General features: G+C 38.5%; 1 protein-coding gene across 4 annotated transcripts in view; it reads right to left on the bottom strand.

Annotated features, from left to right (window-relative positions):
- The window catches only part of LOC110200206 (BTB/POZ domain-containing protein 8), a 110,481-nt gene that overhangs the window by 63,054 nt on the left and 20,495 nt on the right, over positions 1-26,932 (bottom strand). For 2 of the 4 annotated variants that reach the window (XM_020975430.2, XM_020975431.2), the window contains exons 3-4: positions 22,464-22,553; positions 1,338-1,418 (exon numbers count right to left, since the gene is read on the bottom strand). In XM_020975430.2, coding sequence (XP_020831089.1) covers positions 1,338-1,418; positions 22,464-22,553 — 171 coding nt within the window. Of the gene's footprint in view, positions 1-1,337; positions 1,419-2,644; positions 3,629-18,900; positions 18,962-22,463; positions 22,554-26,932 lie in introns of those variants that run through there. The other 2 variants (XM_020975433.2, XM_020975432.1) reach the window with 2 other exon arrangements.

Here is a 26,932-nt window from a genome sequence, read left to right as displayed (position 1 = left end):
ATATAATGAAACAATATATCCACATGCTAAGGGGATAGGCAGGCATAAGGGTAGGAAGACTTATCACAGAATATACAGATCTGGAGTTGGAAAGGACTTTGGAGGCCAGGGAGTCCAATCCTTCATATTTGCAGATAAGCAAACTGAGGTACAAGAGCCATGAAGTGACTTCCCCAGGGTCACAGTGCTGGCTCAGTGTCTAAGGTGGGATTCAAACTCAAGTCTTCCTGACTCCCAGTTCAGTAAAACCTGCCTTTCAACATTAAAATGAGCTGTAACCTTAGGGCATACAATAGCTAACAACAGGGACAAATGAAGACCTAGAAGCTTGTTGAACAGCAAAGAGATTCAAGAGAGGTCTGCAGATGCATTCACATTTAGTAAGATCTAACTAAGAGAATCAAAATTTTTTTTTGAATTTTATTTTTATTTTTTTAGGCAGTTGGGGTTAAGTGACTTGCCCAGGGTCACACAGCTAGTCAGTGTCAAGTTTGATCTGAGGTCACATTTGAACTCAGGTCCTCCTGACTTCAGGGCCAACGCTCTATCCACTGCGCCACCTAGCTGCCCCCGTTGACTTTTAACAATGTGAAATTTTCATATAGGTTTACAGTAGCAAACCATCAATATTCAATCCTGCTCCTTCCTAGAATTTTCTTCAATGGAATACATTAATAAATATAATAGAATAATATCAAAGGGAAAATAATTTTAGGAGATTAAACTTATAAATGCTCCTATTTTTATTCTTTTGGAGCTAGCATACAAACAAAAACCAAGCTCTCAGAAAAACTGATTAAGGGAGAGTGGAACTTTAATCTATTAGCTGTTCAATAAATTAGGTAGGCAGTTCACTGAATTGGCATTGTGCAGTATAATAAATGCTTCATTGACATGAGTGTTAATACCTACGTTACCAAATAAGTCTAATCTTTGTCAATTTTTTTCTAGTAAAGATAGAATCTAATACTCAACACAAATACTGACTTTCAGTTCAAAATTCACCAAAAGTTTAATATAAGTTAAAATTACATTTATGTAAAGATATTAAAAATTATCCTGTCATGAAAATAAAGTTTCTTATAGATATGAAAACTCTGCTAAAAATTAATCCATACAACTAGACCATCACTTCTTCTAAACAAAAGCATTATTTCTAGATCTTTTAAAAGCATACTTTTAATATATTCTTAAAAAACAGTAAAAGGGATGTTTATAAAACAAAAATAGTTAAATCGATGTTTGTTTCACTAGTCCTATAATACATAATTCATTAAGACAGAAACAAAGAATCAACATAAGTAAAGAATTAAAAATCTTAAAAGGTGAATACATACCCTGCATTAGCTTTATTTGGAAAGCCCAGTGTCCCTCCATATATAAAATGCATCATAACATTCATTTCTACTGGTTTTACACTGAAAAATAAAAGTGCCATTAGCACATATACAGGAATGATAAATTTTCTTATATTTCACTAACATATATACTTGAAAGACTGAAATATTGTTGCACTAAAATTTTTCTTTGTGTACAATATAATGAGGGAAAATTCTAGTAGTTCAAATTCCCAAATATTTCACAATAACCATACGGACAATCTCATTATATAATAATCACTATTGTTATATCTATATATGTAAAGCACTAAAGTTAAAAAACTACTATTATAATTTGTAAATGTCATAAAATGTAGCTGAGTATGATCAAATCAGACAATATTAGTTAATCACTTAGTGAGAAATGACAGTTGTTAAATTATTACCCCTGAAATATTATGGGAACAAGAGGAAAGACTTTAGGACACGGGATGGATTTTCTATGAAGAATTTATGAAGAATCCTATGTTATGCAAAGGCATGAATATATTAACTTATACATCATGAAATCAATGGACAATCCACATGTAGATCAAAATTCTTTTTCTGCCCTTGAATTTTCAAAATGTTAATTATCAATTATCAAAAATTCAGAGAAAAAAAGATCTAAGAAAAAAGAAAAACCTTGGCCAGAAAGAATATTGGTATTTTATTTTCTTTAGCCACAAATGATCAAATTTAAAGATTACATAGCAAACATAACTTATTTGTTTGGATGAATTGCAAGAGAAAGCTAACATACTAGACGACAGAATAAGGATATGAAAAGGTTGCTATAGGGCAATAATGTCAAATAATATAATACTTAATAGGGATAACTTAGAATCAAAAATATCAAATGTAAAGGTACAGGACAAGAGAGGTGGAGCTAGACAACTCTTCTTATAAAAAAAACAAAGGATCTAGAGGCTATGGACTGAAAGTCAAATGGGCAAGATGGCAGCCCGAAAGTGAACAATCTTAGGCTGCATTAACAAAGGCACACTGTTGGGAAATGGAGAATTGGGATTCCCATTGTGCCCTGCCCTGCAACAACCAGGAAGGGAACAAATTTCAATAACAGAGAATATCTGAAGGGGAAGGGGCTTTAGCGGTCAGCTAGTAGAACCCATGCCTGAAAATGAGCCACCACGTAACACGCTTTGTTCGTCTTCTATGTCTTCTAGCCCCCTACCTACGAATGCACCTTATTCCCCTTAACAGTGATGATTGGTAGGTTGTTTTTCTTGACATCATATCTAAATTTTCCTTGTTATAATTCCTACCCATTACTCCTGGTTCTGCTACCAAAGGCGAAATAGGTCATCCACGTGACAGCTTTTCACAGACATGAAGCCTGATATTAGGTCTCTTCTTGAGTTTTGTTTTTTTTTTCCTCGGGATACGCCTGATAGTTTTCTTCAAGTCTTTGGAGGACTGTCAGTTGAAGGAGGAATAGCATTATTCTGTTTGGCTTCGACTCTGGTGAACCTTGGAGAAATGGGTAGAACTTACAGAAAAGCATATTTAGGTTTGAGTAGAGGAACAGCTAACTATCTGAGGTGTCCAAAACTAGACTGGGCCACACCAGGAGGTCGGGAGCTCTTGCCCCCTTCAGGCTATGACGTGGAGGCTAGATGACTCCTTGTGAGGTGAAGAGTGGGGCTCAATTTGATGGCCTCTGAAGTTCCAGCCCACTCTGAGGGGCTGTGGTGCTGTGACATGCTCATCTCTTTAAGGGATGAGAATGGATTAAAGCTCACACTCCCAGGGGAATATTGCTTTTAAATCATCCCTCACAGATGACCCTCCAATCATGGCTTTAAAATGGTCAGTGAAGGGGACCTTTGGGAGACAGCTCTATTAATTAAAAAGTCCCTCCATATGTAAAGCTGAAATTTATTTCTTTGTAACTTCTAGCCATTGGCTTTTGTGCAGTCTGAAGGAACAAAGAATACTGGGCCTTTGTCATCATGTCCCCAACTTTGGTCTTCCCTTCTTCAGTCTAAACAAACGGTTCTTCTGAAGGACATGACTTCTAGGCCCTTCAATATCCTAGTCATCCTCCTTTGTACACAGTCCAGTTTGGCAAGACCCTTCTTAAAATGGAGAACTGGATAGTAGATGAGATCAGTGGAAAATGGAGTGGGACTCCTCTCTGCTGTCACTGTAACGGTGGGAGACCAAGGTTAGGTAATATTCCATAGAGTATCAGATGGGACTGGTGGTTTTGCTTAATTCTTTTTTTTCCTATTCACAAGAGAAGCAATCTAGAAGGGGAGGAAGGTAATGAAAGAGAGGGGATTATATCCAGAAGTGGTTGGAATGTGAAAATAAAAAATATTAATAAAACTATTAAAGAATAAACATCCATGCTAACAAAATAGTACTGTCTAGCTTACTTTCAGTGATCTAAACACCATATTCATTTATCCATTAAAAATTTATATATGTGGCAAGTCTATAATGATATTTAAGATATAGTCTGCAGCCTCAGTAAGTTTATAATTTGATTAAACCACAGCTGATATTTATATAAGATTTCAGTTTTAAAGAGCACTTAATATTCACTATCTCATTTGATCCTCGTAAAATACTAAGTGAATAATAAAAATAGTATTACCCAAATTTTATAGATGAGGAAATTGAGGCTCAGCGATATTAAAAAAAAGTTGCTCATGGGTGGAATTCATAACTAAGTTTTTCCTGGCTTCACACCCAACACTTTCCATCACATCATGAAGCAGCATTTTATTTTATCTTTTATTTTTATCAATATAAATTTATTTTAAAAACTTAATGGGAAAACATGTTGCTGGCACTGTAATGCTCCCAAAGTACCTCCATCCTCAACAAATCATGCTTCACACATAACAGGCTCTTAATAAATGCTTTTTCATGGATTTATTCAGTCAGTGCAAATGATCACAGTTTGAGAAATTCTGGATTGTTTTAAAATTCCTTGGTATGTTTTTGTTGTATTTATTTTTTAAAATTTATTTTTATTTTTCAACATTTACTTCCACAAGATTTTGAGTTCCAAATTTTCTCGCCTTCTCTCCCCTCCCCCCCAACCCAAGACAGCATACATTCTGAATACCCCTTCCCCTAATATGCCCTCCTTTCTATTACTCCCCCCTTCTCTTATCCCCTTCCCCTTCTTTTTCTTATAAGGCAGGATAGATTTCTATATCCCATTATCTGTATATCTTATTTCCCAGCTGCATGTAAAACAATTTTTAACATTTGTTTTTAAAACTTTGTGTTCCAAATTCTCTCCCTTCCTCCCTCCCCACCCATCCTCATTGAGACAGCAAGCAATTTGATCCAGGTTATTCATGTGTAGTCATGCAAAACATTTCCATAGTAGTCATGTTGTGAAAAACAAACTATATTTCCCTTAATCCTATCCTACCCCCTGTTTATTCTATTCTCTCCTTTGACCCTGCCCCTCCTCACAAGTGTTTGTTTCTGATTACCCCCCTCCTCCAATGTGCCCTCCCTTCTATCATCCTTCCTGCCCCTGCTTATCCTCTCCCTCCCTATTTTTCTGTAGGGTAAGATAGATTTCCATACCTAATTGAGTGTGTATGTTATTCCCTCCTTAAGCCAAATCTGATGACAGTAAGATTCACTCATTCCCTCTCACCTTCCCCTACTTCCCCTCCACTGTAAAAGCTTTTTATTGTCTGTTTTATGTGAGATAATTTACCCCATTCTATCTCTCCCTTTCTCCACCCAGTATAGTCCTCTCTCACCCCCTTAATTTTATTTTTTAGATATCATCCCTTCATCTTCAACTCACTCTGTGCCCTCTGCATATATAATACTGAGAAAAGTCTCATGAGTTACAAATATCATCTTCTCATGTAGGAATGTAAACAGTTCGACTTTAATACGTCCCTTATGATTTCCCTTTCCTGTTTACCTTTTCATGCTTCTCTTGAATCTTGTATCTGAAAGTCAAATTTTCTATTCAGCTCTGATCTTTTCATCAAGAATGCTTAAAAGTTCTCTATTTCACTGAATGTCTAATCCCCCCCCCTCAAAGGATTATACTCAGTTTTGCTGGATAGGTAATTCTTGGTTTTAATCCTAGCTCCTTTGACTTTCAGAATATCATATAGCAAGCCCTCTGGTCCCTTAACATAGAAGCTGCTAAATCTTGTGTTATCCTAATTGTGTTTCCACAATACTTGAATTGTTTCTTTCTGGATGCTTGCAATATTTTCTCCTTGACCTGGGAACTCTGGAATTTGGCTATAATATTCCTAGGAGTTTTCCTTTGGGGATCTCTTTCAGGAGGTGACTAGTGGATTCTTTCCATTTCTATTTTACCCTCTGGTTCTAGAATATCAGGGCAGTTTTCCTTGATAATTTCTTGAAAGATGATGTCCAGGCTCTTTTTTTCATCATGGCTTTCAGGTAGTCCAACAATTTTTAAATTATCTCTCCTGGACCTATTTTCCAGGTCAGTTGTTTTTCCATTGAGATATTTCATATTATCTTCTATTTTTTCATTCTTTTGGGCTTGTTTTACAATGTCTTAATTTCTCATAAAGTCAATAGCTTCCAATTGCTCCATTCTAACTTTTAAGGGAGTATTTTCTTCAATGAGCTTTTGGAATTCCTTTTCCATTTGGCCCATTCTGCTTTCTAGGGCATTCTTCTCCTCATTGGCTTTTTGGACCTCTTTTGCCGTTTGGGTTAGGCTATTTTTTTTTATTAATTTATTTTGATTTATCAACAATCACTTCCATATGCTTTTGAGTTTAAAATTTTTCTCCCCCTATCATTACATCAAAGTCAACTAATATCCACCCTCTTTATGTATGCTCCTTTAACAAGGTGTAATAACAATACAGCTCTCAAGGGTTGCAAGTCTCATATTCCCTTGTAGGGGTTCAAACAGTGCCCCCCCCTTATTAACAACATATTGTATCCTTCTGTCCCATTTACCTTTTTAAGTCCTTCTTGAGTCCTGTACTTGAAGATCAAATTTTTTGTTGAGCTCTGGTCTTTTTATCAGGAAAGTTTGGAAGTCTCCTATTTCGTTGAATATCCACCTTCTCGCTTGAAAAATGATGCTCATTTTTGCTGGGTAATTGATCCTTGGCTGCATTCCAGCTCCTTTGCCTTATGGAATATCATGTTCCATGCCCTGCGGTCTTTTAATGTAGAACCTGCAAGGTCCTGTGTAATCCTGACTGTGGTTCCATGATATTTAAATTGTTTCTTTCTGGCTGCTTGCAGCACCTTCTCTTTCATCTGGTAATTTTGGAATTTTGCTATTATATTTCTTGGTGTTGTCAATTTGGGATCTCTTTCAGGTGGTGATCGGTGGATTCTTTCTATGGTTATTTTCCCTTCTGGTTCTAGGACTTCTGGCAGTTTTCCTTTATGATTTCCTGAAAGATACTGTCCAGGCTCTTTTTTTCATGATTTTCAGGTAGTCCAATAATTTTTAAATTGTCTCTCCTGAGTTGATTTTCCAGGTCATGTTTTACTGATGAGGTATTTTACATTTTCATGATTTTTTCATTTTTTGTTTCTGTTTGACTGATTCTTGCTCTCTCATAGAGACATTAGTTTCCATTTGTCCAATTCTAGTTTTTAACAGATTGTTTTCTTCTGTTAGTTTTTGTACTTCCTTCTTCAACTGGCCAATTGTGTTTTTTAGGGACTTGTTTCCTTCAGCATACTCTTCTGTTAGATTTTGTACTTCCTTCTTCAAATGGCCAATTGTGTTTTTTAGGGACTTGTTTTCTTCAGTGAATTTTTTTCCAACTGGACAATTGTATTTTTGAAGGACTTTTACCTCTCTCATTTGGCTATTAAAATCCTTCTTGAGCTCTTCTAAGAAGGCTTTTTGGGCTTCAGACCAGTTCATATTCCCTTTTGTTGTTGCAGATGTGGGTTTATTGACAATGTTATCCTCTTCAGAATTTCTGTCTTGATCTTCACTCTTCTCATAATATGAATCTATGGTACGTTTCTTTTTGCTCATGGTGTTTCTTTATTCCCTGGTCTTTAAAGAGATTGAGCTCTCCTGCTGGGGCACAGAGGGTACTGACCCAAGCTTCTTGTGTTGGGAGCCTAGGTCTTGGTCACTGGCTTTGCATTCTGGGGCCTCTTATGCTGGGAACTGGAGGCTGTAGGTTTCTGGCAGCTTACCTCGTGTTGGGCTGGAATCCACAAGGCTGGAACTTTCAGGCAATTCTATGTTGCCTGCTTTTCCTTTCCTTTAGCCTTCTTCAGCTCCTTTTAGATGGGTGCTGCAGGATGTTTATCTGCCTGGGGCCCCCTGCAGTGTTGTCTCCCTCATTTCTGCTAATGCACCAGGAGATTCCTTTGTGGTGGATTGTCAAGACTCCTGGTGGTTTTCTGAGCTGGTTTCCACCAGTTCCCCCTGCCCTCACTGAGGCACTCGGAGGTCCAGGTGTTGGTGTTTGCCTGCTCTACCACCTGGGCTTCAGGATCTCTTCACAATTGGGGGCTTCAGGGCTCCTACAGCTCACCTGGTGTTGGGTTGGAATCAGCAAGGTTGGGGCTTTAGGAAGCCTTTAGGTTGTTTTCTTCACCTCCTTTCATATGAATACCGCAGGGTACTTATCCACCTGGGGCCCCTTGTTTTTGCTGAGGCACTGGGAGACCCGTTTGCTGGGCTACTGCACTGCTGCTCCTTGTCTTTCTTCTAGTTCAGGTGTTCCAGGGTTTTTTTTTTTTTTCTGGGGTGATATTTTCTGGGTTTTCAGAGGTTGATAGGGGAGAGTGAGAGCGATTACCTTTTCACTCCGCCATCTTCCTGTTCATCATTTCTTATAGCACAATAGTATTCCATTACATTCATACACCACAACTTGCTCAGCCATTCCCCAATTGATGGGCATCCTCTCAATTTCCAATTCTTTGCCACCACAAAAAGAGCCGCTATGAATATTTTTGTACATGTGGGTCCTTTTCCCATTTGTTTGATCTCTTTGGGATATAGCCCTAGAAGTGCTATTGCTGGATCAAAGGGTATGCACATTTTTGTAGCCCTTTGGGAATAGTTCCAAATTGTTCTCCAAAATGGTTGGATCATTTCACAACTCCACCAACAATGTATTAGTGTTCCAATTTTCCCACATCTTCTCCAACATTTATCATTTTCCTGTTTTGTCATGTTGGCTCATCTGATAGGTGTGATGTGGTACCTCAGAGTTGTTTTGATTTGCATTTCTCTAATCAATAACGATTTAGAGCATTTTTTCATATGACTATAGATGGCTTTAATTTCTTCATCTGAGAACTGTCTGTTCATATCCTTTGACCATTTATCAATTGGGGAATGGCTTGTGTTCTTATAAATTTGTCTTAATTCTCTATATATTTTAGAAATGAGGCCTTTATCAGAGAGACTGGTTGTAAAAATTCTTTCCCAATTTTCTACCTTCCTTCTAATCTTAGTTGCATTGGCTTTGTTTGTGCAAAAACTTTTCAATTTAATGTAATCAAAATTATCCATTTTGCTTTTCATAATGTTCTCTATCTCCTGTTTGGTCATGAATTCTTCTGTTCTCCATAGATCTGATAGGTAAACTATTCCTTGTTCTCCCAGTTTACTTATGGTATCAGCCTTTATATCTAAGTCATGAACCCATTTTGACTTTATTTTGGTATATGGTGTGAGATTTGGGTCTATGCCTAGTTTCTGCCATACTCTTTTCCAGTTTTCCCAGCAGTTTTTTTCAAAGAGTGGGTTCTTATCCCAGAAGCTGGGGTCTTTGGGTTTATCAAATAATAGATTACTATAGTCATTGACTACTGTGTCTTGCATATTTAACCTATTCCACTGATCCACCTCCCTATTTCTTAGCCCATACCAAGCAGTTTTGATGATTGCTGCTTTATAAAAAAGTTAAGATCTGGAATTGCTAGGCCACCTTCCCCTGCATTTCTTTTCATTAGTTCCTTTGATATTCTGGACCTTTTGTTTTTCCAAATGAATCTTGTTATTATTTTTTCTAACTCTATAAAATAATTTTTGGTAGTTTGATTGGTATGGCACTGAATAAGTAAATTAGCTTAGGTAGGATTGTCATTTTTATTATATTAGCTCGGCCTACCCATGAGCAACTGATGTTTTTCCAATTATTTAGATCTGATTTTATTTGTGTGAAAAGTGTTTTGTAATTGTGTTCATAGAGTTCCTGGGTTTGTTTTGGGAGGTAGACTCCTAAATATTTTATAATGTCTACAGTAAGTTTAAATGGGATTTCTCTTTCTATCTCTTGCTGTTGGGCTTTGTTGGTAATATATAGAAATGCTGATGATTTATGTGGGTTTATTTTATAGCCTGCAACTTTGCTAAAGTTGTTTATTATTTCAAGTAGTTTTTTTACTGGATTCTCTAAGTATATCATCATGTCATCTGCAAAGAGTGATAGCTTTGTTTCTTCTTTGCCTATTCTAATACCTTCAATTTCTTTTTCTTCTCTTATTGCTAAAGCTAAGGTTTCCAGTACAATATTGAATAACAGTGGTGATAATGGACATCCTTGTTTCACCCCGATCTTATTGGAAATGCTTCTAGCCTGTCCCCATTACATATAATGCTTGCTGAAGGTTTTAGATATATGCTATTTATTATTTTAAGGAAGACTCCATTTATACCTATGCTTTCTAGTGTTTTTAATAGGAATGGGTGTTGTATTTTATCAAAAGCTTTTTCTGCATCTATTGAGATGATCATGTGGTTTCTGTTGGTTTTGTTGTTGATATGCTCAATTATGCTGATAGTTTTCCTAATATTGAACCAACCCTGCATTCCTGGTATAAATCCTACCTGGTCATAGTGTATTATTCTTGTGATAAGTTGCTGCAATCTATTTGCTAGTATTCTGTTTAAAATTTTTGCATCTATATTCATTAGTGAAATTGGTCTATAATTTTCTTTCTCTATTTTGACTCTTCCTGGTTTAGGTATCAACACCATATTTGTATCATAAAAAGAATTTGGTAAGACTCCTTCTTCACCTATTTTCCCAAATAATCTATATAGTATTGGAATTAATTGTACTTTAAATGTTTGATAGAATTCCCATGTAAATCCATCTGGCCCTGGAGATTTTTTCCTAGGGAGTTCATCAATGGCTTGTTCAATTTCTTTTTCTGAGATGGGGTTATATAAGTATTTTACTTCCTCTTCGGTTAATCTGGGCAATTTATATTTTTGTAAATATTTATCCATTTCACTAAGATTGTGAAATTTGTTGGCATATAGTTGGGCAAAATAATTCCTAAGTATTGTTTTAATTTCCTCTTCCTTGGTGGTAGCTTCACCCTTTTCATTCTTGATACTAGTAATTTGGTTTTCTTTTTTTTTTTTTTAATTAAATTGGGTTAGGCTATTTTTAAGATGTTACTTTCTTCAGTGTTTTTTTGGGTCTCCTTTATCAAGCTGTTAACTTGTTTTTCATGATTTTCTTGTATCACTCTCAGTTCTCTTCCCAGTTTTTCCCCTATTTCTCTTACTTGCTTCTGAAAATCCCTTTTGAGCTCTTCCATGGCCTAGAACTGATTCATATTTTTCTTGGAGGTTTTGGATGTGGGAGCTTTGACTTTGTTGTCTTCTGGTTGTATGTTTTGATCTTCTTTGTCACTAAAGTAAGATTCTTTGGTCTGAGGTTTTTTTTGCGCTGTTTGTTCATGTTCCCAGTCAATTACTCTTTGTTAAAATAAGGCTCTGCTTCCAGTGTGGAGAATGTACTGTCCCAAGCTTCAGGGGTTTTGTGCAGCTGTTTTAAGAAATACTTCTAGGGTCCTATAAATTTTCAGTTCTTCCAAAGTGGTATGATCAAAGGCAAGGTGTTTAATCTTTTCCTGGCCCATGCTCTGGTCTATGAGTGACCACAAGCACTCTTTTCTATCTTGGAACTGTGTGGAGGATTCTCTCTCTACTACTGCCACAAGCTCCACCAAAGCCAGTGCTCCTTCTCACCCCAGGATCGCCACCCAGAACTGCAGCTCAGATTCAAACATGGGCAAAGCAAGAGAATCTTGCCTCAGCACCAGCACAGAGATCCCTGCAAGCCTCCTCTGATCAGCCACTCAATCCCCCCTCCATCTGTGGGCTGAGAGCTCTGAAAACAGCTGCTGCCCCAGGGCTGTGCCGGGACTGGGGCTGAACCATGCTCCTCTCTCACCGAGGTCCAACAGATCTTTCCTCCTGACCTTCTAAGTTGTCTTTGCTACTCGTGGGTTAAGAAATCTGGAAACCACCACAGGTCCCCTTGATTCAGTCCTCTGAGGCCTGCTCCAGGTTCACTGAGGCCCAATCTTTGCCTGTACGCTCCTCTCCCAGACCAGCACAACAGACCTTTCCCATCAACCATCCAGGTTGTCTTGGGCCGGAAATTAGTTTCACTCTGTTTTTTTGTGGGGTTTGCTGCTCTAGAATTTGTTGAGAGCCATTTTTTACAAGTATTTGGAGGGGTTTGGGGGAAAGCTCAAGCAAGTCATTGCTTTTACTCTGCCATCTTGGCTCCACCCCCACCATAAAGCATTTTAAAGCTGATGTAGTCACTGTATGGAAAGAATATGGATCACAGGTAAGAATCATAAATTGAGTAAGTTTAGCTAGGCAGACTAAAAACTAGGCTCTGAAACAAATAAGTCAAAGATCTCCAAGGTGCTTTGACCAATAGTTGATAGGAATGAGGACTTTTTAAAATGGAGGCTGTCTAAGGTTTGGGGGTTTGGGGTAAGGGGCAGAAAAGAACCTTTTTTATTCTTAAAAGTCCAAGACCTGTTAATACAAGCTCAGCTTCTCACTGGCAGAGGCTAAGTCCTCATATACCTTATTGAGAGTGGTATCTCTAGACAATGTGTTCCTAGGTGGCACAGTGGTAAAGAGCGCTGGACCTGAGTTCAGGAAGACTTGAATTAAAAATCTGACCTTAGACATTTACTATGTGATGCTGGGTAAGTCACTTGACCTCTGCCTACCCTAGTTTCCTCAACTGTAAGGTAGAACTAATGACAGCACCCCACTTCCAGGGGTGAGGATGAGATACTTATAAAGCATTTTATTATGCAATATATTCTGGAATGGTTAGGTCTTTCCTGGGAGTACTCAGGTTTCCCAATAACACAGCAGAGATTTTCTCTCTCCTTCATCTCCTCACCACCCAACAGCCATCCCAGCATGGGATATCAGGGTTTTGGCAGAGGCCTTAAAATTCAGGAACTGACATGCAGAACAAGCAAGTTTCTAGCTTCAGATGTGTCATTAATTAGTTGTGTGACATGGAATAAATCCTTTTACCTCTCAGAGACTGACGTTCTCCTTTATAAAATGCGAGAACTGGACTGGATAGTCTCTAGGCCTCAGGTTTTTGAGTCTAAAAGACTGATGATACCATTAGAATGTTGGGCCTGGAGTCAAGAAGACTTGAGTTCAAATGCAGCCTCATATACTTACTAGTTGTACAACCCTGGACAAGACACTTAACCTGTCTGCCTCAGTTACCTCAACTGATAAACAGGGATAATAATACACCTACTTCATAGGATTGCCATGAAGATCAAACAAGATATTTCTAAAGCTCTTTGCACAGTGCCTGACACACAGTAAGTGCTTAACAAATACTTATTTCCATCCTTCCATCCCATCTCCTCCAGCAGATGGCCCCCTCCATCATTCTCACTCTCATTTATCTTCAATCTCTCCCTTCACTAATGCCTAGAGACACATCCACGTCTCCTTTACTCTCAAAGAACCCTCACCTGACTATCATTCTATGATTCTTCTGCCCTTTGTGGCTAAGCTCCTTGAGAAGGCCATCTACAACAGGTGCCTCTGCTTCTTCTTCTCTCTCTTTTAAACCCTCTCCAACCTAGCTTCTGATGTCAGTCATTCAACCGAAACTGCTTTTTCCAAAGTTACACATTAATTACTAAATTTCAGGGAATTTTCTCAGTCCCTATCCCTCTTGACTTTTCTGTAGCCTTTGACCTCTTCTCCTTGATATTCTCTTCTCTGTAGGTTTTAGGGACACCACTATCGCCTGGTTATCTTCTTCCTGACTACTCCTCAGTCTCCTTTGCTGGGAGCCTCATCCAAGTCATATTCACTAACTATGGGGTGTCCCACAGGGCTCTATCGTGAGTTTTCTTCTCCAACTATAATACTCCACTGGAAAAAAAAATACTTTACTAGATGATCTCAGAAGTTCCTATGAATTTAATTACCATCTCTATGCTGATAATTCCCAAACCTACCTATCCAACCCCAACTTTCTCTCTCATCACCTCCTGTCTCACATCTCCAACTGCCTTTCAGACATCTCAAACTGGATAATCAGTAGACAATTTAAATTTGACGTGTCCAAAACTGAACTCATTATTTTTCCTCCAAAACCCTCCTCCATTTCAAGCTTCCCTAATACTGTCAACAGTCCCTAGGTGTCATCCTTAGCTCCTCACTATCACTCACCCCACCATATCCAATCTATTGCTAATCAACTAGGACTGTCAATTTCACCTTTGCAACACCTCTTAAATCTGCCTCCTTCCCCCAACAGTAAGTAAACAATTAAGCACATATAAGATATACACAGATAAGTACATATGAGTGATCCTTTGATACTGTTACCACTCTAGAACAGGCCTCATCATCTCATACCTGGGCTACTACAAGTCTACTGGGTGGTCTGTTTGCCACAAGTCTCTCCCCATTGTAGTCCATCTTCCACTTAGCCACCAAAGTGGTCTCTCTACAATTCAGCTCTGACTGTGTCACGCCTCTCCCGCCCACTCAATAAACCCCAGTAGTATCCCAGTCACGGGGGACAGATAGCGAGAGACATGGTGCTGTCACGTTTCAGGAACATCAAGGAGGCCAGTGTTGTTGGACTGTAGAGTACGTGGAGGGCAGCAGAGGGTAAGAAGACTGGCACAGGAAGGGGCCAAGTCGTAAAGGGCGTTAAGAGACAGAGCATTTTATGTTTGGCCCTGTAGGTAATTGGGAGCCACTGGTGTTTATTGGGAGGAGGGCAGGTGACATCGTCAGAGCTGTGCTTTAGGAAGGTCACTTTGGCAGCTGAGTAGAGGAAAGCTGGAATGGGGAGAGACTTGCTGCAGGTAAACCAACCAGAGGGCTATTTCAATAGTTCAAGCATGAGGTAGTGAGGGCCTGCGCCAAGTCACAGGCCATGAGTGAAAAGGGACTATAAAAGAGACGCTGTGAAGGTAAAAATGATGAGACGGCAACAGACTTGATACATGGGGTGACAGTGAGACACTCGGTATCACAGAGGTCATGATTTTGGTCCACTGAGAGGATAGCTTAACAGTGGGAGGATGCGCTTAATAGTGACAGGGAAGTTTGGAAGAGGGGAGAGTTAGGGAGGAAAGACAACGTGTTGCTTTGGACACGTCCAGTTTGAGACGTCTGAGACATCCAATCTGATGTGTTCAAAAGGCAGCTGGATGATGTAGCACTGTAGCTCAGGAGAGAGACTTGGACTAGATATGGATCTTTACTCCTCTCCATAGAGATAATAACTGAACCCATGAAAACTCATGAGTTCACCAAACGAAACAGAATAGAGCAGAGACTGCAATCTTTTTTTATGTCATGGATCCATTTAAGTGAATCCATTATACTGAAACAGTTATCAAAATATTTTTAAAGACTTGTGATAATATGTGCTTTTTTTATTAATGTATGAAATTACAAGACAACGCATTTAAAATATAGATATGTTAAAACTGAATTTTATTTCTTTTTAAATATCAGTGTGAAAGGTTTAGTTTGAATAAGAACATTAAACTTTGGGATGGTCTTTAACATGGCAACATGAATGTCATATTGGACAAACAAATAATTTTAATTTTTTGTTTTGATGGTTACAAGTACTGAAAACCCCAATTTGCAAAGATATGTTGTTACAAATGAAATTAAAGCTTCCATGACCCAATTTAAAAGGTGAGGATAGGGTTCTCTTAAGAAATATCAGAATTCTCCAAGGCTAGTTGAGTGAAGCTCCAATTTTAGTTTTTTGCCCTAAAAGCAGTAAGTTCAACTTTAGCTAGGTCAACATTTTCAACACAGTTTACATCAGAAAGAAAAGGATTATAAATTCATGGTTAAATTTTAATGCCGCCAAGACAGAAAAAAACTTTTGAAAGAGTTCTAAACTGTTTCCAGATATATGCAGATTTCACTTTTCCAAGAAACAGGCAACAGAATTTTATATTTCAGCCCTATCTTGGTAAAGCACTTTCACCAGCATTTGAAAGTTTATAAGGACGCTGGCTTCTACTGTCTTTCTCCATATTGGCACCTTAGCCAAGAAAGATTGTAATTTTTCAGTTGGGTCTACAATGGTGACTTTAGGACCCTAAACTGAAACATTTATTTCAATCATATGGTTAGACATATTCTCCAGATAAGCCAACCAATTGGTAAAATCTTTTCTTTCAAAGTGTTCCAAAAGTGGGGGGACTTTCCCTTTAAAAATAGGGGGAAGGACTTCTCCACTTAGTGCAAACAAACACTTGAAGACCTGTCCTCTTGAAATCCAGCAAATATCTGTGTGGTAGAGAAGCACTTTATATTTTGCTCCCATTTCTTGACAAAATATTTTAAACTTGCTTCTGACAAAGTTGATGAGCTTTATCTGTTGACAAAACTTTCAAGGTTGTTGCGAGAATCTCTGTTTCCAATTCTTGTCTGGTAAGTAAAAAGCAATGAGTGATGATGGTAAGGTGAGGAACTTCCTTTTTCATTCAAGCAGCAAAACCAGATGTATTGTGCCAAGCACTGCAGGAGCTCCAGCTATGCAAAAAAATAGGATATTCTTCTTTCCAGTCAGAGTTCTATTTGGCAAATTTAAAAAACTTTTTTTTTTACAGTTTCTAAAATGTTGACGGCTTCTGTTCTTTCCAAAAGGGATTCATAAAATAAGGATTTTTATTTGACAGCATCAGAATGCATATAGTGAACAAAAACAAGGAGCTGGCTACACTGAAATAAGCCTGCCATTTTATCCAGTCGCACACTGAAGGGGAATGGCAAACTGCCAATTTCTCAATTACCTGCTTCAAAAATATTCAAAGAAATTCTAGTATTTTGGGAAGCATTGCATCACCTAGCAATGGAACCACTTTATTTTTTTCACCTTCTGTTCTGGTCCACAAGCCTGCTCAACCATCCCTACTGTACATCGCTTTGCTAAAGCCTCTCTACTAACTGTGGGGCTTCCTTCATCTGGCAACCTGGTAAGACCTTTATAGGATGCTTTAAGAAAAGCTTTTTGTGAAATGGTAGATCCAGTGTTGGAAGGGCTCTAATCTCTTCAAATTGAGCTTCCTTAGCATGAAAAGACCTGGAATCTTCAGGTGCACCCTCAGGATGGACAGATGGAAAGTGCCCTTGCAGCTTTGCTGCCTCCATGCTTTTATTCACAAGAATTTTTCCTCAAAAAACACTAGCTTTTGCGTCCACTAACATTCATTAGTGCAACTGAAACTACATAACATAGTTTTCATCATAATTCCTTTTTCTTCAATATTTCAAACTAAATGGTGTCTGTAAAACACATAAAATAAAGCTAAAATAAAATGTCTGATTTAACTGTTTTCTTGGACCTCGATATTTGTGTATGGTTTTAATAACTGTTTGATAACTTTATACAGAAATAAATGATATATGTTAGGTATAGTGTAAGATATCTGAAAACTCCTATGATAAGTAAAATAAAGCAGATTTTAACAATTTACTCAAAGTCTTTATTTACATTTTTTTTTAATTGGGCAATGGGGGTTAAGTGACTTGCCCAGGGTCACACAGCTAGTAAGTGTTATGTGTCTGAGGCCAGATTTGAACTCAGGTCCTCCTGAATCCAGGGCTGGTGAAAGTCTTCACATTTTTATTGGCTTTTAACCCTACAATAGACATGGCAGCAGCTCAAGAATTACCTCCTCCCTGGAATTTGGCTATTATTGCAAGTGGGAATTGTCTGACTTCCTAAAATAATTGTTCTTATTTCTGATATCATTGGCAGTTTTTTTTATGAAGATACTGTGTTCATGGAATAATACATAAATACTACTCATGCAACATATTTTGTGTGTGACTTTACTTTGTAACACAGTGTACAAAAAGCGAATATAAAGAAAAAGACAAAGAAAGAACCTCTCTACTCATAGAAATGACAACATTGTACATGACCCATATCATTGTACAATCTGTTAGCAATAATAAGTTACTTTAAAGAACACATTTGAAATTATCTCAACTGTCAGACATGTTTGAACTTGTCCCCTTTCTATGATACAAAAAGTCACAGTGGGGTTTAAGAATTCTCATTTAACTGCCAACTTTTCCAAAACTTTAACAAACAATGAAAGCAACTTACTCCCTTCCATGAATGATCAACAAACAATTGTAGGTAAGGAATACCATAAAGCAATGAAGATGGCTGGGTCACTAATGTGAGAACATGTGACATCACTGTTTGGGGCCTTAACCATCAGACCTGGTGTCTGACAGTTGCTCAGCTAAGTTGTACAAGTGCTGTAGATAGGAAGACTGTCTGCACGTGTGATTTAACAGCTTCAATAATTCTGAAGTCTTGATGAAAATAAACTATTTCATGTTATCTGCAACAATTAAAATTTGTCACAGGTACTAATACTACTTTGGTTGTCACATTCATAATTGAAGGAAATGCTAAATTTCAGTAAAAGGTTAGTGAAAATAAGAAAATACTTTTTCTCATCCAACTTGAAGGATTCCCTGAAATCTATCCAAGGACCCTTTGAAGGATGGGTTCATGGACCCCATATTAAGTACCCCTGGCACAGACTGAAAAGAGAAGAGGCCTCAGGGCAGACTCTTGGGGTACATGCAGTTAGAGGTCATGGCCTGGATAAAGATCAAGCAAGAGTCTATGAAGGAGCACTAAGATGGGTAGGAGGAGAATGAGGGAAAAGCAAGGTCACAAAAACCTAGAGAGGAAAGAGTACCCAGGAGAAGAGGGTGATCAACAAGGAGAAGGCTACATAGAGGTTAGGAAGGATGAAGAGTGAGAAACAGTCATTAGACTTGGCAATTAGGAGATCACTGTTAACTCTGGAAAGAGCAGAGTCAGTCAAATGTCAGAAGTCAGACTGGAGATGGTTTAAAATATACACCACAAAGGAAAAGACAACCAGAGGGAATGGTTGGACCAAGTGAGAGTTTATTAAGGATGAGGGAGAAATAGCTGCTTGTAGGTAAGAGGTAGTAGACTGGCAGAGATTTATGATGGAGAAAATGGGAATAACTGAGGAATCAATCTGCAGGAGAAAATGGGATAAAATGAGAGTAAGGATGCATGTAGAAAGATCTGCAATAGTAAGAAGGGCCATCCCTTCATCTGAGGTAGGGGTGAAGGAAGAGATAGTGAGGGAAGTTATCTGAGTGACATGAAGAAAGGAGGAGGAAAGGAGAGAGAGCTCTATGTAACTGGCCTCAGTTTTTTTTTAGTCAAGTTAGAGACAAGGTTCTTACCTGAGAATGGGATGAGCTGGGAAGCTGGTGGTGCAGTGGGTAGAGTGGGAGACAGGAAAACCTAAGATAAAATTAACCTCAGACAATGATTAGCTCTGGGACATATAACTTCTTTATGCCTCAGGTTCCTCATTTGCAAAATGAAGAAAGGTACCTATCTCCCAGAGTTGAGGATAAAATAACATATGTAAAGCACTTTGCAAATCTTAAAATGCTATCTAAATACTAGTTGTTATTATTATCATTGTTATTATCATCATCACTTCCATTGCCATCATTCTGAAAAGGTTTAGAATAGCAAGTCCACTAGCAACATGTGAAAAAGGGAACAAGCATTTAATTAAGCATATGCTATACGTCAGGCACAGAATGCTGCAGGGCGGGCCAGGTGAGGTCATGTAACAAATTTGTAGGAGTGAAGGCAGCAGATGGGGGGGAGCAGTCCAGGGTTAGGGTTGGACAAGATAAGATTGGTGAGAGAATGTGGGGCTAGGGAGGAGATTCAAGGGCGGAGCAAAGAGGTAAATTGATTCACCAAAGAGTGGGGATACTGAGGGTCTAGGCAAGAAACTTTCCTTTTCAGAGACAGCTTGAAGGGATGGGCTGTAAAAGGCTACATGGAGCATCTTTTGGCTTTTTACTGGGATGGGGATGTCTCCTTGCTTTTTTCAGGCACAGTACAGACACCAGGCAGTAACACACATGCTTAGTCATGGGGACGTGGGAAAATGAAGAGTAAAGGGAAGTGAAAGTTTTAGATATATCCACTGGCTAAGAATTGAAAGGACAATGAATCATAGTGAAAAGTGTACTTTAAGGGGTATTCAGCTGGTTATTTGGCTGTAGTCAAGTAATACAGGAGCTATATTTTACATATACCTATATGTTAGAATGTGTGCTCCTTGAGGGCACTGAATGTTTTACTTTATTTTAGTTTTTGTATCCCTGGCATCTAGCATAGGGTATGGTACATAGTAGGTACTTAATAAACGCTCGTTAATTAACAGTGTGGAGCAATACTCTTCCCTTTAGGCCTACATGGGGCTGTGCAACATGATAGAGTATCAAGGATGCTAGGCTCAGCATAAGGAAGATCTGGGTTCAGATCCTATATGTGACACTAGCTGCAAGACCTTAGATGAGTCATTTACCTAATCTGAGCCTTAGTTTCCTCCTCTGTAAAATGAGGCTATTACTATCTTGTAGCACCTAATTCACAAGGTTGTTTTCAGAATCAAATGAGATGTTTGTTAATCACTTTACAAATCTCAAGGCATTATAAAAATGTCTCCTATTGTCATCATTCTTATTAATACTCAATAAATATTTGTGAATGACAAAGGAATGAATAAATCAATGGACTGATAAGTACTTTCCCAAGCTACGAGGGGGAGGCGGAAAGAGATGAAAATGTACAGAATCCTAGATTTTTAGAGGTAGACAACAGAACCATTTTTCTTACAACTACACATCGATTAAAAATCATCACCATTTTTGTAATACCTAAATGAAAAAGTCAGATCTAATAATTAAGATGTAATTGTGTTTTCTGCATAAAACTTCAAAATAATTACTAAAATAAAGAACATTACATATTAGCTTCTTTCAGATCCTAAGGAGGTGTTCCTATTACTGTTAATGAGAATGAGGCATACAACTTAGAGAACATACCCTTTAAACAGGCTCATTCTTAAGCAACAGATAATGATGACTAAACAAAGAAAACATGGTTTTAGCACAGTAAGGAGCAAAATCAACAGACAGTTCAATCTATGTATTAATACACTGGATAGCTATAAAAACAGCAAGAAGTAGTTTCCCTGCTGCCTTAACAGATGTTTCACTAAGCAGCATTTTCATTATTACAGAGTAAGTCATCTCTACTTTACATCTGTTTAGAAAAACATCAACACCTACAATGTAACACCTACTGACAAAGACCTCTCCAATGCTGAAAGAGCCCTTAAATAGCTAAAATGGAAAGATTTAACATGCAGTTTATATTAAAATGCAATTACAGACACTTAGGATCACAGTCCCTATACAGGGACTGTGTTCCAAAGAAGATAGACATAGGTACTAAATATTCAAGTAATTCTATGCCCTAACAAGAGCTTTCCAGAAGCTCAGGCACGCAAACCTGTAATCAAGTAGCTACTAAATGATTTATCTCGGCAGAGTATGGTGATTATTTGATAGGCTAGTCGTCTAAATAATCTCTACATGCTCAAACACTTCTCTCTTCTTGGTAAAGAGGGAGACAAGAGGAGGGAAATATTTCATACACTAAAATTACATGCCATTTGCTATGCCTTCCCCAGCAGACTGGCCCCTCTATTATTCCCACTCTCTCACTCACCTTCAATCTCTCTTCTTCCCTCCTACCTACAACAGGCCTATGTGTCCACATCCCTCAAATGCCAATCTGCCCAGCCTCACTAGCTCTCACCCCATCTTCTCTCCCTTTGGTGGCTAAACTCCTAGTACAGGTACCTCCACTTCACTCTCTACTGTCTGGCTTCTGATCTCATCATTCAGTAGAATTCTCCCCAAAGCTACTAACGATCTTTCAATTGCCAAATCTAATGGCTTTTTCTTAATTGTTATCCTTGACCTCTCTGCAGCCTTTGACTTTGTACACCACCCTTTCTCGGTAGGTTTTCATGACCATACTCTCTCCTGGTTCTTTCTCCTCCTAACTGGCCATCCACTCCTTCTCTGGTCTAACCATGATAACCTCCTACCCAATAACCTTCAGTTGCTCTTTATTACCTCCAGGATTTAATATAAAATCTGTTTGGCATTCACAGAAATTCATAATCTGGCTCCTCCCACCTCTCCAGTATTCCTCCACTTTTACATCCTCTCCCCTCACAATCACCATGTACTCCTTCATCCAGTGACACTGGCCTCATTTCTGTTCGCTGCACAAGAACCTCCGTCCCCCAACTCCACTCATTTTAATTGCCTGAATGCTATGTAGCTTGCTTTATATATATTCGTTTGCAGTTTCTCTCCCCCATTTGGTTGTAAGCTCCTTGAGGGCAGGGATTGTCTTCTGCCTTTCATTACATCCCCAGGGCTCAGCACAGCACCCAGCACACAGCAGATGCTTAATATATGCACAAACCTTTATGAATGACATTTCAAGGGATTGTTATTTTTAGCAAAGGCTGGAGGTATATAAAAATCAAATTTAAGGGATATGCAACCTAAGTAAAGTATGTAGAATAGAAAACTCTAAATAATTCTAGAAGACAGACAAGGATGTCATCTTAGACAACGTACAGATCAAAATGTAAAGATATATCAAACACCTTCAGGTTTCTATAGTGTGTGGTATTTGGGCCAAACCTTTATTTACTGAACTACCTACTATTTACCGCAAATAGTAAAAGAAGTAATCAATGCTGCAAAATTCTACTACGTGAGCTACCTTATCACACTGAACATTCTGTCAAAGGAGACTCATACAAAGTGCTTTGCATGCAGCATTATCCGCAATGATTTGCAGTCAAACTGCCAACTGCTGTTCCCATTTGACCTACAAAACCCATGCTTACCCATGAAGAGGGATGTGCTCTTGGGAGCTTTCAGCCCAGCATCCACTCAGCATCGCTGCAAAATAACGAGACCTGGCACACAAAATTGCCCTAAAAGAGAGGGAAGACAACAAAGGAAACTTATTTTTGCATCATGTGAAATTATTTTCTTCTAAAACTCTTTATCTGTATCTGTCATGTAGTGATATCTAAAGCCCATATTTTCTTTGACTACCTCTGCAGGAAGAGACATATTTTATATTAAAAATGACAAGCACACATTTCATGCTATTAAGTTGATTTTGACAGCTAAAATACAATAAATTTTTTCTTTTAAAAATTTTGAAGGCCCTTTGACAATAAAAATTAATAAATGGAACTAGGAAAACAATATAATCAACTAATCAAGAAAATCTATTTAGTGCTTATGTTTCAGGCATTATGTAAGATGCCGGTGATACAAAGACAAAAACTAAATTGCCCCTACCTTCAAGGAGCTCACATTCTGTGGAGAAGACAAGATACATGCAGGTATGTAAATATTAAGATACGCACAAAATTAAATGGGGATAGCGAAAATGAGTTCATTGATCTAGCAAATTCTAAGACGAGGAAATTGTTTCTTTGTCTAAAGGTCAGCTCCTTCTCTACAGCTCACCATCTAAAAGAATTGCCTAGAGCACTACAAGGTCATGTGATTTGCCCAGGGTCAGAAAAGGGGTCCATAAGACGGTACAGTGGAGAAAAGAGGCAGGAGCAGAGCCTGAAAGCAGTGATGGAGAAAACATGACTAGCTAGGGCCCTCCCTTCAAATGCAGGCTGCAGGAGGAGCTGACCAATCAGAGGAAAGCAGATCTTGCAAGATGTAGAGGCTTCTGGGATGTGGTAGGGAAAGAAGCCTGGAGAGGAATGAAGCAGTGAATCAACAAAATGTGATCTTCTCTCTCGAGTTCTGAAGGTAAGACGGCATACATTGCAGTGAACAGAGCCCTGAACTGTGGCACGGCCTCCCAGATGATCTCCCCGCCTCAAGTCTGTTGCCCCTTAGATCATTCTCCACAGAGCTGACAAAGTGATTTTCCTCGCGCGCAGGCCTGAACATCGCTCTTCTAACTCAATGAACTCCAGCAGCTTTCTGCGGCTCTCACAGCTGTTTACAACACATCCCCAAACCCCTTTTCTAGCTTAGTCATGCACTACTCCCCTTTCTGCACTCTACGGTGAAGTCAAACTGATCTTCCCTTTGCTCCTCACAAAGCACTTCTCCCATTTTTTGCGATGTCTGTCCCCCTGCCTGGAATTTACTCTCTCCTCACTTCCACCTCAAAGAATCCCTTGCTTCCTTCAAGATTCAGCTCAAGCATCAGCTTCTACACTAAGCTTTTTCTGATCTCTCAAACTGCTAGTGCCCTGCCTACCAAACTACTTTATATACTTACACGCTCTCACTTCTTTCCCTAACTTTTCTTCTACCACTTATTTGATTTTAAATCTTATTTTAAAACATCTTTCTCTAGATTTTTCCAGAAATTCTTGCTGGGCTTGTGTTCAATCTGCATTTTTCTTTAAGATTTTGCTTGTGGGAGCAGCTAGGTGAAACAGTGTATAGAGCACCAGCCTTGGAGTCAGGAGGACCTGAGTTCAAATCTGGCCTCAGACACTTACTAGCTTTGTGACCCTAGGCAAATCAATGAACTCCAACCGCCTCCAAAAAACCCCACAAAAAAACCCCACTTTGCTTGTAGATGTTTTCAAGTCATTTTCTTCTTCTGCTTTTGTGTCTTGAGCTTCCCCATCTTCTAACTAGCTTTTTGTGGTCAGATTTTTTTTAATTGTTCATTTTCCCAGCCTATTTCTTGACTTTGATCATATGTTAGAGTTGGTTTACCTCTAGAGAAGGGAGTAGGGGAACATCTGACCTATCTTCTGACTTTTATGTCCTTCTGTTGCTTTCAAAGTTATGTCTGGGGACCTGTAAGTTTTTGGTACTTCCAAGATGGTGTGATCCAGAGAACGGTATTAGTCACTGTCCTCCTGGCCTCTGCTCTGGTACTGACACAGAAAGGGCCCCTTGTACCTTTACAAACTCAACTGCTCCTCTCCTCCCTGGAACTGTAACCTGGAACGGGGTAATGGGCAACAGAACTGCCAAACAGTGCCCGCTCCTGCGCCCAGTGCTAGCACAGGGGGCCCTAGGAATCTGCTTCTGACCGGGTGATCAGTGCCTTTACCGTCTCTGTGCACTGGCACTCCTGGTGCCATCGCTTACTGAAGGGCCACAGTCAGTGGCACTTTCACCAGGCAGTGTTTGCAGACCCCTGTACCTTCCTAAGCTTCCTGGGGCTGCAAAAATGCCTCACCGTGCCTTTTTGTTGTCAGAATTCAATTTCACGCACTTTTTAGAGTTGTTTAGAGAAGTGGGTTGGGAGAGCTCAGCAAGCCTGCTGACTTCTCTCCTCCATCTCGACTCCACCAACTGCCCTTTTAAAACTGTCCTATAGCTATTGAGGACACCACCATCTAAGTTTGAAAACCAGGTGTCATTTAACGTTAGGAAAACATCAACATAATTAATGATATTAAAACCAAAATATCCAAAGCCACGTGATCATCTCAATAGGTGTAGGAAAAAAAAACCTTGGACAAAGTTCAACACAATTTTATGCTAAAAATCATACAAAATATAGGAACAGAGTGATCTTTTCAAATATCATAAAAAGCATTTACCTAAAACCAAAAGCAAGTATCACATGGCAATAGGGACATAGTAGAACCTTTCCCAATCAACAGGGAAGTGAGGCTAGGAGGCCCATCTCCCCACTATTATTTGATACAGTTCTGAAAATGCTACCAACAGCAATAAGACAAGAGGAAGGAGTTTAAAAAAAGTTAGTAAGGAGGTGATAAAACTATCTCTGTTTGCTGATATGATGGTTTACTGGGAAAATCCTAGGAAATCAGCAAAGATACTAATTGAGACAATTAACTTCAGGACACAAAGTAAGTCCTCAACAGCCTTTCCACATAATAATAACAAAACATAAGAAGAAATAATTGCAAGGGAAATCCTATTCCAAATAACTACAAAGAACACGAAATATCCGGGGATCAACCTCCCAAATCACATAAAACAGTTGTATAGATTCAATTACAAAGTGCTCCTTAAAGAATAAATAACATTAAATAGTTGGAGCAATATTTGGTGCTTATGGCTAACTTTACATCTTTAATGCCATACCAATCAAATTACCAAAGGGATACTTTGCAGAGCTTTATTCATTTGGAAAAAAAACAAATCTAGACTTATCAAAGGAAATTACGAAAAGATGAAGGGAGAACAGCACTTTCAGATCATAAACCATATGATAAAGCAACAATCTTCAAAACCATCTAGTACTGTTTAAAGAATAGAGAGTTATAGCAATGAAACAGACTAGACAAGGGAGATTCAGAAAAAACAGAACTTAATAACCCAGTATATGATAAAGTAGAAAACAAATTATTTAGGAAAAAGCCTCTCTATTTGATTAAAAAAAATTCTTTTTAAACTGTTGGGAAAACAGGAAAACAGATTGGCAGAAAACAGGTTTAAAGTAACACCTTCCATCATAATCCAGAATACATTCTAAATGGATACACAACATTAATATTAAAGAGCACACTATTAAAAAATTAGAAGAGAAACAGATCATATACCTCTCACAGCTATCTGTATGAGATATATATATATTTCATTTTTAAAATTTATTTTGATTTATCAACAATCACTTCCATATGCTTTTTGAGTTCAAAATGTTTCTCCCCCTTCCTCCCCGTCACTCTCCCCAAGATGGCGAACAATCTGATATATGCTATACATATACATTCCTATTAAACATATTTTCACATTGGTGAAGCTGTAAGTAAAAATTAAAACTGATAGGAGGAACCATCAGAAAGAGGAAACAAAACTCAACAGAAGAGAAAAAAAAAGATAGCAATTCAACTTCCATAGTTCTTTCTTTGCATGTGGACAGCATTTTCCATTCCGAGACCTCTGTAGATGTCTTAGATCCTCATAATGCTGAGAAGGGCTCATTTAACAATCTTAGCCACTGCATAATGTGGCTGCTATTGTGTACAAAGTCCTCTTGGCTCTGCTCACTTCACTCAGCATCAGACCATACAAGTCTTTCCAGGTTTTTCTGAAGTCAGCCTGTTCATCATTTCTTATAGCACAATAGTATTCCATTACATTCATGTATCACAACTTACTCAGCCATTCCCCAACTGATGGGCATCCTCTCAATTTCCAATTCTTTGTCACCATAAAAACAGCTGCTATGAATATTTTTGTACATGTGGGTCCTTTTCCCATTTGTATGATCTCTTTGGGATGTAGCCCTAGAAGTGCTATTGCTGGATCAAAGGGTATGCATATTTTTAGAGCCCTTTGGGCACAGTTCCATATTGTTCTCCAAAATGGTTGGATCATTTCACAACTCCACCAA

This window comes from Phascolarctos cinereus, unplaced genomic scaffold, assembly GCF_003287225.1.
Source record: "Phascolarctos cinereus isolate Bilbo 61053 unplaced genomic scaffold, phaCin_HiC Scaffold_5;HRSCAF=322, whole genome shotgun sequence".
In the NCBI taxonomy this organism is placed as follows: Eukaryota; Metazoa; Chordata; class Mammalia; order Diprotodontia; family Phascolarctidae; genus Phascolarctos; species Phascolarctos cinereus.
Note: the sequence above shows the minus strand (reverse complement) of the source record. Positions and strands in the feature narration are given on the sequence as shown.